This window comes from Ovis canadensis, chromosome 17 (assembly GCF_042477335.2).
Source record: "Ovis canadensis isolate MfBH-ARS-UI-01 breed Bighorn chromosome 17, ARS-UI_OviCan_v2, whole genome shotgun sequence".
Taxonomy (NCBI): domain Eukaryota; kingdom Metazoa; phylum Chordata; class Mammalia; order Artiodactyla; family Bovidae; genus Ovis; species Ovis canadensis.
Window position 1 is genome coordinate 63,033,735 of NC_091261.1, and position 14,253 is coordinate 63,047,987.

General features: G+C 53.7%; 1 protein-coding gene across 2 annotated transcripts in view; it reads left to right on the forward strand.

Annotated features, from left to right (window-relative positions):
* VPS37B (VPS37B subunit of ESCRT-I) overlaps positions 1-12,753 on the forward strand; it is a 30,942-nt gene extending 18,189 nt beyond the window's left edge. For both annotated transcript variants that reach the window (XM_069557746.1, XM_069557747.1), the window contains exons 2-4: positions 7,918-8,089; positions 9,775-9,857; positions 10,559-12,753. In XM_069557746.1, coding sequence (XP_069413847.1) covers positions 7,918-8,089; positions 9,775-9,857; positions 10,559-11,062 — 759 coding nt within the window. In that variant the 3' untranslated portion in view covers positions 11,063-12,753. The remainder of the gene's footprint in view (positions 1-7,917; positions 8,090-9,774; positions 9,858-10,558) is intronic.
* The last annotated feature ends 1,500 nt before the right edge of the window (positions 12,754-14,253 follow it).

The following is a 14,253-nucleotide window of genomic DNA, read 5'->3' on the forward strand; positions in this document are numbered from 1 at the left end:
CCTGTCTCCACAGTACTGCCACCCCCACCCCAGAGAGCACTGCAGGTGTGCCCTGGGAGGCCACTGGACATTTTCCTGATGTTCACGTAGAAACATCTGAACACTCGGGGATGGAGAGAAAGCAGCCAGCTTAACAGTCGTCCCTGTGGGTTGAAGTTTTAGTTTGCTTCCGTGCATCCTGTGTGTGACTTATAGCCGTGAGTCTGACCTGACGGGTCCCAGGAAAGTACGCTTTATTCATAGACATATTTTAGGGCGGAGCTGTCAGGCCGGATGCTCTGCTGGATATTGGGATCACCCGGGGCTTTGAAGACACTCCAGGACTAGTCTGGGCATGGGGGATTTGCGAACAGCCCCCTTCCCTCTTAGGTGGCTTAGTGGTAAAGAATCTGCCTGCGAGTGCAGGAGGTGCAGGAGACGTGGGTTCGATTACTCGGTCCGGAAGGTGCTCTGGAGAAGGAAATGGCAACTCACTCCAGTGTGCTTGCCGAAGAATCCCATGGACAGAGGAACCTGGCTGACTTCAGTCCATGGAGTTGCAGAGAGTCAGATATGACTGAGCATGCGCACCTCCCCTTCAGGGGACTCGGCTGACACAGACAGCCCTGCTGTAAGGTAGCCCTTGGAGGTGGTGGCGCTTGACAGTTCTCTGAAGACATGGGAAAATTCCTGGTCTGATCACCCTTAGATCCAGGGTGAACGAGACTCTCCACAGAGGGTCTTGGGACCCCACAGAGTCTCTAAGAGCTCTTTTAAGGGAGCCCATCTGTTGCATAAAGGATGTGGGGCATCAAGCACAGCTCTTTTTTTTTTTTTTTTTTTTTAAACTCCGTGTTTTTTTTACCCACCTTGTTTGCCAGACCTGGCCTCACGTGACTGGCTTTTTAGGGGGCGAGAGGGTCTCTCTGCTTCATTCAGCAGATCCTTGCTGAGTGGCGCTGTGCGCTGGGTGCTTAGCCCACCACAGACGACAGGACCTGTCAGCGCTCCAGAGGGGCTGAGCGAGTGGGGACACAGACGCAGTGCTCGCTGACTGTCACCAGCGACAGGAGAGCGACACGGGGCCGGGATGGGGGTGGCAGAGAGGACAGCTGGGGGCCCTCTGTGGCCAAGGCCCTAAGCCGGGGCTCGTGGGGAGCCTGGTTGGCTCTCGGAACTGGCGGGGTGGGGTGAGGGAGGGCCAGGTCACCCCGGGCTCAGAGATCGGGGCACGGCGAGTTCTGTTCCATTTTCAGTGACCTGAGGACAGAAACATGCCTGCCCCTCTCAGAGTCTGTTACACACAGAGCTGATTGAGCCAGAATGACAGTTTTCCCCGGGTGGTGGGTCTGGACTGTGACCTTGAACCCCTCTGCTCCCTTCTTGTCCATCAGATGAGACCCATAGGAGCAGAAGATCTCAGCGACAGTTTGTTTGTATTTTTTGTTTTAAAAAGGGTGTATGATTTTTGCCGTGCTGGGTCTTCCTTGCTGCTCTTGGCCTTCTTTGGTTGCGGCGAGTGGGGCTGCTCTCGAGTCGCTGTGGTCTCTTGCTGCCGAGCCCAGGCTGCAGGGCGGGCGTGCTCAGTCACCGCGGCACGTGGGCTCTGGGGCTCGGGCTCAGTAGTTGTGGCACGCAGGCTTGGTTGCTTCGCAGCATGTGGGATCTTCCTGGAGCAGGGATTGAGCCCGTGTCCCCTGCACTCTCCGGCGGGTTCTTACCCTGGACCACGAGGGAAGCCCCTCAGCCGTTTATTTATTTACTTGTAACTAAACTTTAAATTTGGACTTCCCTGGTGGCTCAGGGTAAAGCGTCTGCCTACAGTGCGGGAGACCCAGGTTCAGTCCCTGGGTCGGGAAGATCTCCTGGACAAGGGAATGGCACCCCACTCCAGTATTCTTGCCTGGAAAATCCCATGGACGGAGGAGCCTGGCAGGCTGTAGTCCATGGGTTCGCAAAGAGTTGGACACGACTGAGCCACTTCACTTTCACACTTTAAATTTAGAGGTGATTGTAGATTCACGTGCAGTTGTAAGTGATAACACAGAAATCCTGTGTGCCCTTTCACCCAGGTTCCCCCAGTGACAACAAACCAGGCTTTGGACACCGATAACAGAGCAGGGAACCACGGCCATGAGGGCTTCCTGCTGCCTCTGACAGCCACGTCCCTCCCCCCAGCCGTGGGCCAGTCTCCGTTTCTGTAGTTCTGTCATTTCAAGAAATGCGGCATCCACCGAATCACAGAGTGCGCACCCCTGTGAGCCGTGCATTTCCCCCTGCTCAGCCGACTCGCCTGGGTCTTCACCCGGGTGTCCACGTGTCTCAGCAGCTTGTCCTTTCCCAGGGCCACGCCCTGCTCCTGCTGCTGGTGGCGCACTGTGATGAAGCCCTTCGCCCGCTGAAGGACACCTGGGTGGCGTCAAGGTTTTGATTACATAGCAGGCCTTTCTGGACATTGATGTGTAGGGTTTTTTTGTGAACATAAACTTTCACCTTTCTGGAATAAATGCCAAAGCACACAACTTCTGGATGGTATGGTAGTTGCCTGTTTTGTTTAAAAGGTGTTTCTGAGCTGTTTTCCAGGTTTATCTTGGTTTTGTTTTTTTAAAAATGTGTTTTATTGACGTGTAGTCAGCTTACAGTGTCTCAGGTGCACAGCAAGGTGGTCCAGTTACATAAACATGCATACGGTATTTTTTGAAATTATTTTCCATCAGAGGTTATTACAAGATACTGACTGTAGCTCCCTGTGTTGTGCAGTGGACCTTTGTTGCTTGTTGCATATCTGTTTTTTAATCAGAAATCTAGCAGTCTATTCATACTAAGTCAAACAAGTGGAATCAAAATGCCATAATTTTTTTAGTTAGGCAAAAATTCACAAGTTTTCTAAAATATATATTATACATATTTATATGTATACATCAGATATGCAGATGACAACGCCCTTATGGCAGAAAGTGAAGAGGAACTAAAAAGCCTCTTGATGAAAGGGAAAGAGGAGAGTGAAAAAGTGTTGGCTTAAAGCTCAACATTCAGAAAACTAAGATCATGGCATCTGGTCCCATCACTTCATGGGAAACAGATGGGGAAACAGTGTCAGACTTTATTTTGGGGGCTCCAAAATCACTGCAGATGGTGATTGCAGCCATGAAATTAAAAGAGGCTTACTCCTTGGGAGGAAGGTTATGACCAACCGAGATAACGTATTCAAATGCAGAGACATTATTTTGCCAACAAAGGTCCGTCTAGTCAAGGCTATGGTTTTTCCAGTGGTCATGTATGGATGTGAGAGTTGGACTGTGAAGAAAGCTGAGCACCAAAGAATTGATGCTTTTGAACTGTGGTGTTGGAGAAGACTCTTGAGAGTCCCTTGGACTGCAAGGAGATCAACCAGTCCATTCTAAAGGAGATCAGTCCTTGGGTGTTCTTTGGAAGGAATGACGCTAAAGCTGAAACTCCTCATGCGAAGAGTTGACTCATTGGAAAAGACTCTGATGCTGGGAGGGATTGGGGGCAGAAGGAGAAGGGGATGACAGAGGATGAGATGGCTGGATGGCATCACGGACTTGTTTGACGTGAGTTTGAGTGAACTCCGGGAGTTGGTGATGGACAGGGAGGCCTGGCATGCCGCAGTTCATGGGGTCTCAGAGAGTCGGACATGACTGAGCAACTGAACTGAACTGATATGTATACAAAAGCGTTTCTACTGCACTTGATAAAGGCTTAAGGAAGAGCATCAAAAAAAGAGAAATTGGAGAACATAAACGAAATGAAATGGGAGCACTGAATGTGAAGCAGAAAAGGTGAGACAAACTGGATAAAAGTAAAAGATCATCACGTAATCTGGTCATTTTTAAACATGACTGCTCGTTAGAAACTATCTGGAGCTCTAGAGGAAAAAAAAAAGCAGTACCTGAGTATTTTAATTTTCCAGAAAATTTCAAGGTGATTCAGATATGCATCTGGATTTTAAAAAGTGATTACAGGTTTTCTGTTGGATCCTAGTTTTGGTGATATATAGAGTTCTGTTATTTTTCTGTTGACCAGTCATGATACAGTGGTATTAACTGAGTAATAGTTACATAATCACAATAGTAAAAGATGTTTATCAGTTTTCACAATCAATAGCCAGACAAACAATAAAAGATAATTACGATTGCAAGCCATAATGGGCACATGATTAACAATATAAAATAATTATATGCAGGTTGTGGGGTCAGGCAGTGATGTGGTGAGCAGAAGTGCATGCTTCTATCCACCCAGCAGTCTGTGTCTTTTGGTTGGTGTATTTAATCTATTTACATTTAAGGTAATTATCAATATGTATGATCCTATTACCATTTTCTTAATTGTTTTTGGTTTATTTTCTGTAGGTCTTTGTCTTCTTTTGTGTTTCTTGCCTAGAGAAGTTAGCATTTGTTGTAAAGCTGGTTTGGTGGTGCTGAATTCTCTTTAACTTTTGCTTGTCTGGAAAGCTTTTGATTTCTCCATCAAATCTGAATGCAAGTCTTGCTGGGTTGAGTATTCTTGGTTGTAGGTTTTTCCCTTTCATTACTTTAATATCATGCCATTCCCTTCTGGCGTGTAGTTTCTGTTGAGACGTCAGCTGATAGCTTGATGGGAGTTCCCTTGTATGTTATTTGTCATTTTCCCCTTGCTGCGTTTAATATTTTATCTCTGTCTTTTAATTTTTGTCAGTTTGATTACCGTATGTCTCAGTGTGTTCCTCCTTGAGTTTATCCTTCCTGGGGCTCTCTGTACCTCCGGGACTTGGTTGAGGAAGTCCTTTCCCATGTTCAGGAAGTTTTCAGCTGTTACCTCTTCAAGTATTTTCTCAGCTCCTTTCTCTTTCTCTTCTCCTTCCGGGACCCCTATAATGTGAATGTTGGTGCGTTTAATGTCCCAGAGGTTTCTTAGGCTGTCTTCATTTCTTTTCATCCTTTTTTCTACATTCTCAGCTGTGGCAGTGATCTCCATGATTGTCCTCCAGGTCGTTTATCCGTTCTTCTGCCTCAGTTATGCTCTTGATTCCTTCCAGTGTATTATTCAGCTCTGTTTGTTCTTTAGTTCCTGCAGGTCTTGGTAAACATTTCTTGCATCTTCTCATTATTTGCCTCCATTCTTTTCCTGAGATCCTGGATCATCTTCACTATCATTATTCTGAATTCTTTTTCTGGAAGGGTGCCTATTTCCACCTCATTTAGTTGTTTTTCTGAGATTTTATCTTGTCCCTTCATCTCAGACATCACTTTCTGCTTTTTCATCGTGATTAACTTTCTATAATAGGGCTTGTTTTAGCTGCTGTGAGACTGTGCTTTTTCTTGCTTCTTCTGTCTGTCCTTTGATGAATGAGGCTAAGAGGCTTGTGTAAGCTTCTTGATGGGAGGGACTGGTGATGGGAAAAACTGGGTCTTGCTTTGGTGGGTAGAGCCTTGCTCAGTAAAGCTTTAATCCAATTTTCTGCTGATGGGTGTGGCTGCATTCCCTCCCTGCTAGTTGTTTGGCCCGAAGCCACCCAGCCCTGGGGTCTGTAGGCTTTATGGTAGGGTTAATGGTGAATTTCAAAAGGGTTTATGCCAAGGGGGACCTCCAGCGCCCCAATCCCTGTGGTGAGCCCCTGCTGGCCCGCCTCCATAGGGACCTCCAGCTCCAGCAGGTAGTTTTGGCCCAGTCTCCTGTAGGGGTCACTGCTCCTTTCCTCTGGGTCTTGGTATGGGCAAAATTTTGTTTGTGCCCTTCAAGACTGGAGTCTCTGTTTCCCCCCGTCGTCTGGAAGGTCTTGGCAGCCCCCATTTTCCTTGCTGGCTAAAAACAGCAGCAAGAGAGGAGAGTGTTTCTACTGTACAGATTTATAGTGTTGAACTATATTAAACTATAGGCTTAATTTTCTATTTTAAATTAAATTCTGCTTTAAATTGAGCCTAATCTTGAGGGCCCTGCCCTGTCATCCAAGTGGATCAGTCAGTTCAGTCGCTCAGTCGTGTCTGACTCTTTGCAACCCCATGAACTGCAGCATGCCAGGCATCCCTGTCCATCACCAACTCCCAGAGCTTGCCCAGACTCTTGTCCATCAAGTAGGTGATGCCATCCAACTATCTCATCCTCTGTTGTCCCCTTCTCTTCCCACCTTCAGTCTTTCCCAGCATCAGGGTCTTTTCCAATGAGTCACTTCTCATCAGGTGGCCAAAGTATTGGAGTTTCAGCATCAGTCCTTCCAGTGAATATTCAGGACTGATTTCCTTTAGGATGGACTGGTTGGATCTCCTTGCAGTGTGAGGGGCCCTCAAGAGTCTTCTCCAACACCGCAGTTCAAAAGCATCAATTCTTTGGCAGCTTAGCTTTCTTTATGGTCCAACTCTCACATCTATACGTGGAAAAACCATAGCTTTGACTGTAGGGACCTTTGTCGGTAAAGTAGTGTCTCTGCTTTTTAATATGCTGTCTAGGTTTGTCATAGCTTTTCTTCCAGGGAGCAAGCGTGTTTTAGTTTCATGGCTGCAGACCATCTGCAGTGACTTGGGATCCCAAGAAAATAAAGTCTGTCCCTGTTTCCATTTTTTCCCCATCTGTTTGCCGTGAAGTGATGTAGGTGGAGAGATGCAGATTAGGTGTCTTCAAAGGAGAGAATCTGGGGAAAATGCTGGGAAAGATTGAAGACAGGAGGAGAAAGGGACGACAGAGAAGGAGGTGGTTGGATGTCATCACCGACTTGATTGACATGAGTTTGAGTAGACTCTGAGAGTTGGTGATGGACAGGGAAGCCTGGCGAGCTGCAGTCCATGGGGTCGCAGAGAGTCAGACACGACTGAGCGACTGAGCTGAAGGAGAGGCTCGTCCCCACCCCCACTCCTCAGTGGTCAGGGCCTCCCAAGATCTTTCTTTGTTCTCACACGTGTGTGTGCGTGCGTGTGCCCACATGTACGCCTTGGGAACTACACAAGCACCAAACGGTATGGCTGGAGGGGGAGGGTCAGAGCTGAGGCAAGGAGGCCAGGAATCTACAGTCAGAGGAGCAGGAGGAAGGAAGTAGCAGCGAAAATAGCCTGGGCGGGGTGGGGTAGGGTGGGGTGTAAACAGTATTACTACGGGGTGGACCACAGGATGGCTGGTGTGGGGCTGAAGGAGCACTTCTGAGTGAGGTCGGGGCAAAGGTTTCTTCACATCGGGGAGCAAGGGGGCTGCGGGCCATGGAGGACCGCCCAGCAAGCAGGGGGAAAGGGAACTGAACTAGACGCCGACGCCGTGGCTTTGCTTTTTCATTCAGGTGTACTTTGGGGTTATGTTTCTTTAGCACTTCCTCTCACTGAGGCCCAGGTGGGCTTCTCCACCCCCACACAGCCTGTCACCCCCTGGATGCCCAGAACCCCTGTTGGCAGATAGACCCCCTGCCCCCGCCTTTGGGCCGGCGGCACTGGTGGACCAGTGGCCAGGAGCTGGGCCTCTGCTCAGATGCAGAGAGCCTGCGGTGGGCATGGGCACGGAGTAGAACAGGGGCCCTGAGCGGCTCCTTCCCAGGCTCTCATGTTTGATCTCAGATCCTGGTGACTAAGCCTGAATTGACACCATGCCAACTGGCCCTCCTCTGATAAGTTACCCTTTCACTTCTCTAGAGCAGCAGCAACTTGTTTAGGAAAAGCCTAGCTCCGAATGTTTAGAGCAGTCACTTCTAAGAGCACAGTGGCAGAAGTAAGGAATTCTGGTCACAGCGAAGCTCCGGGCACGAAAGCCTCGCAGGTCCCCGGACAAAGCCCAGTCTGTGGGCCAGAGGGAGAGGAAATGGCCTTGCTCTTTAAGAACAGACAGCAATGTTCAAGATTGGGGCTGGAGCTGGGTTGGGGGCAGCTGCCCAGCCAAACATGAGCTCTTGGTGCCGTGGCCCCGGGGATGGTGCTCGGGGGTTAACACGCCACTTCTCATCACTCTGTATGGTCCTTTCAGACACAGAACGTTCAGCTCAACAAGGAGATGACGCTGGCCAGCAACCGGAGCCTGGCAGAAGGAAACCTCCTCTACCAGCCCCAGCTGGATTCTCGGAAGGCTCGTTTGACCCAGAAGTACCAGGAGCTCCAGGTGCTCTTTGAGGCCTATCAGATAAAGAAGACCAAGCTAGGTAACGCTTTCAGGGTGATCTTTCAAGAGTAAAGAGCCGATGGAAGGGCGCATTTTCAAGCTGTTGCACTAACCAGGAAATAAACATTATTTAGGTAACAATTTCAGATTAAGACAGTGATCGCTGCTGCCAGAAACAATCTGTATATAGGATTGTGTCACCAGTTTAGAGAGAGACTTGATTGCCTTTCAGCAAGATTGCACCTTTTCCAAATAGCATAGGAAAAAAAGGCAATATTCTGAATGATGATAATATAACTAATGTTTTATCCTGTGAGGTTGGGCCCTCATAGTTAATGCTGAAAGAGATTGATCACTGGAATACTTAATTTTAATGTCACACTTTAATTTGCAGCCATTATGAAGTGACACAGGAGTTGACTAGCATTGAGGCCTAAGTAGCTTTCAAGGGAACTCTGAGATTCATAGAAGGTTAAAAAGGGACTTCGCTGGTGGTCCAGTGGTTAGGACTTGGTCCTTCCACTGCCACGGCCCCAGGTTCAGTTCCTGACCAGGGAACTAAGACCTCATGTATCATGCAGCGTGGCCAAAGAGAAAGAGAAGCTAAAAAAATCACTCTCTCCAGTGGCATTTCAGTACCATCCGATACCGTGATCCCTGTATCTCTGTAACTGTAAAAAGCGTGTGCTGTAACACGCCTGACCAGACTGAGCAGAGGCGAAAAGACTGGTAACGATGGTGCTGGCAGGCACGCGGGGCTTTGTGTTGCTGGGAGGCGTGAGAACTGGAGATGCTGCTTGTCAGCACCTGGTGCAGCAGAGCTGCGCGCTCTGATTCCTCAGCCTCGCTGGTGGGCGACTCCCCCACAAAAGCGGAGGTTCCCGTCTACCAAGAGATACACGCAAGAGTGCTCGTTGTAGCTTTATTTGTAAGAGCTAAATTTGCGAAGCAATCTTAACCCCTGTCTCTGGACCGATGGGTAAGTCGTGATACGCAGCTTTCCGTGCCACACGGCGTTGAAAGGCACGAGCCGCCTGTTCATGCCGCCACACGGATGGTCTCAGAGACGTGTGGAGCGAGAGAGGCCAGCACGGAGCACCCTGCGCGAGTCCACTTGGGTGAAGCTCAGAACCAGGCAGCGTTCCTGCAGAGTGGACGTCAGCACCTCTGGGAGCAGGGCTGGAGCCTCTGCAGACGTCCTGTCTCAGTCTGGGTTGGGGGACAGTTCATACATACACACTGAAGGTGTGTCTACTTTAGGCATTTATGTAGATTGTCCTTCAGAAATCCTAAGGAAGTAACGGGGTGGTTGCAGGGTAGGTCAGGTGCACAGTGATGGCCCCTGTATCGTGGGGCGGGTGGCGACACGGCTGCCCTAGCTCGGGCACAGACCCCCCCCCCCCGCCTCACCCCCCCCCCCCGCCTCACCCCCCCCGCCTCACCCCCCCCCCCGCCTCACCCCCCCCCCGCCTCACCCTCACCCCCCCACCTCACCCCCACCCCGCCGCCCCATCGCGTGGCCTCCTTCCTCTCCTGCATGTTCCCTCATTCCCTTCTGCTTCCTGGAAAGTCCGCTCACTGGGTGTGCCTCCCCTGTCGCCTCTCCAGCTAAAGTGCACTTTCTTTGAGGGCATGGGGTGGGGTGTGTCGCTCCGAGGGGCTGGGGGCGATCTCTGAGGGGGTGCCGGTGCCCCCTGACCGCATTGTGCCTCCTGCTTCTTCCAGATAAACAGTCCAGCAGTGCTTCCTTGGAGACCCTCTTAGCTCTCCTGCAGGCAGAAGGGGCCAAGATTGAGGAAGACACTGAGGTAACTCTGGCAGCCCCGGGGGACATCCCAGGTTGGGGCAGGCGGGCCTGTGGGCTGAGGAGTGCACCGGGCAGGGGTCTAGGGGAGCAGCGGAGCGGCCAGGTCTTCCAGTGAGGGGTGCGTGCTGTGCTGAGACTCAGCACCTGGCCTGTGGGTGCCGGCGGCTGAGTTACCATCTGTCCGGGTCAGCTGGCTGGGTGGGGCCTGTGGGCACGGCCCACCAAGCACCTGAGGCTCGAGCCTTGCTCAGTGATAAGGAAACGAATCCGGGTCAAAAGTTGAGCCGCTGTGGCACACTGGGGCGGACAGCGCGGTGCCAAACTGGGCAATGTGGTCTGATGACCCACTGGGCGGGGTGGCCCTCGTAGGCACGAGCAGGTTCCTGTCCCGCCGGCCTGCGTGGGGTGAGCATGTCAGGTTGCAGCCAGCGGAGGGAAGAAACAGAGGTCTCGGGCCCTGTCGCTTGAAGGCCACTCTCGCAGGGCCTGCTGCCTGTCCAGTTTGTGGTCCGGGAGGTGGACAGGACCAGCCCTCCTCTCTTCTTTTCCCCTGTCCTGGGTGGGCCACGGTCTGCAGCGAGGAGGGGATGGGTGTTGGGAGGAAGCTCGCCCCGTCTCCCCTTGCCCCAGTCGGTGAGGGGGTCTTCCTCCCCTAACGGCTGACCCGCCCAGCCCATGACCAAGTTTCTCCTGCTCCTTCAGAACATGGCTGAGAAGTTTCTCGATGGAGAACTCCCTCTGGACTCTTTCATCGATGTCTATCAGAGCAAGCGGAAACTGGCCCACATGCGAAGGGTTAAAATCGAGAAGCTCCAGGAGATGGTGCTGAAGGGGCAGAGACTGCCGCAGGCCCCCGCGCCTGCCCCGCTGCCGCCCAGGGTGCCCGAGCTGGCCCCCGCCGCCCCCCTGCCCTACCCCGCCCCAGAGGCCAGCGGGCCCCCCTCCGTGGTGCCTCGGCGCATGCCGCCCCCGCCGCCCCCGGCGCCTGCAGGACGCTTAGCCACGCCGTTCACTGCTGCCGTGGGCTCAGGACAGGCCCTCCCGTACCCGGTCGTGCAGTGCCCGCCCCTGCCCCCCCGAGGGGGCCTCCCCGCCCAGCAGGGCTTCTCTGCGCAGCAGTTTGTGTCGCCACCGTACCCGCCAGCGCTGCCCCAGAGACCCCCGCCCCGGCTGCCCCCGCACCAGCCAGGCTTCATCCTCCAGTGAGCGGCCCTTGTCCTCCCCGGGAGGCTCCCTCACTGCCTGCTGGCCGGGGCTGCACACACACAGATGGAGACTGTGGGCACCGGCTGCTCTGCCAGGGTCTCCGGTGCCCGGGGCAGGGCGTCCGGCTGGTTTTAGAGCCATAGGTCAGTGGTGATACACGTAGAACCCTGGTTTTGGACACCGAGGCAGCTGTGCTCGGCCGGGCATGGCTGTGGTCAGGCTGGTGTGTTCTCAGTATGGTTTCTTGTTCTGTGTTGATGAGCCCCTGAGTTTGGGGAAAAAAGCCTCCCCTCCCCCCAACACACCTCTGTTCCCACGTTGGAGCGTCGTCTTCCTGTTGCAGCTTTATTTAATAAGCACGGTTCATCATTCTTTATTTTCAAGACGGTTCTGTGCATCCCAGCCCACCACCCACTGCAGCCGCCGCGGTGGGGGTTGGTCGGGGGAACCAGCCCGGAAGGTGCTCCCTGGACCTGTGTGGGGTGGGTGGTCCTCCCAGTCCCTCCCTCCCCAACCCTGGACGCTTCACAGTTGCCCACAGAGTTTGCACTTGGCCCCCAGCCACATCCAGAGGCCGGCAAGTCACGGCCAGGTGAGGAGGCGGGTGGGAGCTGGGCTTGGCACATGGAGGTCGTCCCCAGCTGCTGCTCCTCCTCCTCGAGCCAGCCCAGGCTTCTGTGAAGACCTACTCCTCCGGTGTTTTTACTACGTGTATACTTTTCCTGTTTTATATTGGGGAAGAAAATGTGTTTTTTTGACACTCACAAGACCATTCAGGGAAACTTTCGGAAAAATGCACATACAGTTCTGAGCAGGCTGAGATGCAGATAAAGTGACGCAATTTCGTTTCATGCAAGCAGTGCACGGTCGCACCTGCAGGCCCGTGCTGTGCCTTAGCTTCACCTGGTGCCGGGAGGGGCCGGCCAGTCTGAATTTGTTCCTTGTGTTGCAGGTGGCAGGAAAGTCCACTCACCTTGCACCAGGATACTTATTCATAGCCAATATTCTCTGCCTCTGGCTGGGCGTGGGGCAGGGGTGCGACGGCCGCCAGCAGCCCCTCAGTGTGGAGGGGGGCCAACGAGCTCTGAGGCCCTGGCTGCACCCCGGGTTCTCCCTGCCCCCCCGGGCGCTCGTCTGCATGTGCTGTGTGTGCCGGATTCCCAGGGCCCAGCTGGGGCAGGGGGTTGGGGGTGGTGGTGACCCCCTCCACCTGCTGACAGAAAAAGCTGTGTTGAGTGGTGGAACTCGGACCCATGACTCGCCAGCAGGCCGCAGCCCAGAGGACAAAATCCAGGCGCTGCTCAGACGGGTCTGGCCTAGCAGGCCGTGGGCAAGGCCACCACCCTTTGTCCTCAGTGACTGTACATTTCTCCTCCTGGACTTGAACTCTGCTGTATCGTTAACTGTTTTTCAAGAGAACAACTGTACAGGTCGACTTACTGCCCTGCCAATCAGGTGGGCCTGCCACATCTGAACCTCGAGAGTGGTGCCACCACCCCGTACCTCTGCCGTCCGCCTCACCGTTGGGGGTGCCCGCCTCCTACCAGGGGTGCAGCCAAACGCATGAGCTCGGTCGGCGTTGATGGGGGGAAGGGGCCGCCAAGCTGGCCTCGCCGTCTCTCCAGGGCCACATCTGAGCTGTGGCTGTAAAGCTGTAAGATCCTTTTTAATAAATAGAAAATTGTTAATAACTGCCCGCCCTTCATTTGCCTGGGGAGCCTTGTGCTGTGTCTGGTTCTGGCGTCTCAGCAGTCAGCATTCCCACAGCGAAGTGGACCGGTAAGGTGGTTGAAGTTAAGACACAGAAGGCCATGGAGGTGGCTGAGGTGTCCGCCTGGCCCAGGAGCCCCAGCCCTCACAGCAGCGTTGTTTTTTAATCAGCCTCTCAAGGTATGTCAAGAGGATAGCACGTTCCCTCCTCCATCAGAAGGTGCCTTTGGGGTCTGGGCTGCCCTGCCAGCGCCTCAGAGCAGGGCACTCAGGGTGCCCTCTGGGTTCAGGCCAGCCGCTGGGAGCTCTGGTGAGGAAGTTGTCTGCTGATTTCAGGTAGACTAGAGCTCCAGAGGCTCACCCACAGGTGTTTGGAGGGGGCCCGTGGCAGCATTGTGCGCTGCTGGAGGGTGGCAGGGGGAACCTCGGGCCGTGGCCCCAGGCTGAGCTGCGCCGCGGCCTCTGTGCCCCTGGGAGGAGCTCAGGAGTGCGAGCGCTGGAGCCACCACACGGAAGCTTCCCTATCGCTGTCTGCATGAAACAGACGGTGTTCCCTTCGTGGTGCTGAGGGTGTCGAGGAAACGCGGTGGTTTTCCTGTGAGAGGGCGGCTTCTGCTGAGAAAGCAACTTGCTTTTGTTTACAAGAATGTCTGATGGCTTTCTCTTTGCCCGGTGGCTGCTAGGAAGCTTACAGGCAGATCTGTAGTCTACCCTCAGCGGGCTGGACAGTGCACTTGGCTCCTCCTCGCAGCCCCATCTGATCTCTCCCCCTCTGGGCCAGGGCCCAGCCCCAGCCAGAGTGGGAGGTGGTGTGCTCACTGGTGGGGGCTCCACGGAAAGGTGTATCCGCTGGGGTCCTGAGTGTAGTCAGCACGCACGCTTCTGCACTGGTTTAGATTTGGTGCGAGAACCGGTGCGTCAGTCTGTTGGCTGAAACCATCTCCCTAGCAGACGGTCAGACGCTGTTCCCTCCCTGTGCCCTTCCAGCTCGCCGGAGCCCTTTCTCACCTGACCTCACCTGCCCCTCGCACCTCGTGGTCAGGAAACCACAGCCCCGGAGCAGGGTGCTTGCAGGAGGCCACGGGGCACAAGCCACCCACCCAAGGTGACCTGCTTCTCCCCCGACCTGCATCGTCCTTGGGTTCCCCAAGTGCTGGCGGCCAGCGGGGAGGCCACGGTTTCTGAGACAGCTGGCCAAGGCTGTGCCCAAGGTGCTGCTGGGGAAGGTGGGTGCAGCCCACTGCACTCTGCGGAACCTCGACACCCAGTGAGTTCCCCAGTTTAAAGACTCCATGTCGCCACTACAGTCAGCTGCAGCCAGGAGTCAGGCTCACCACCACGCTCAGACGTGCAGCATTCAGGTGAAAGTCTCAACTGCCAGGAATCGGCCTCACCCCTCCCTTTCTGAAAGGGGTACAGCTTCCCACAGGGCTGGGTGGGGGCCTCTGGCTGGGAACAGAGGCCTCTTAGGGAAAAGCCCT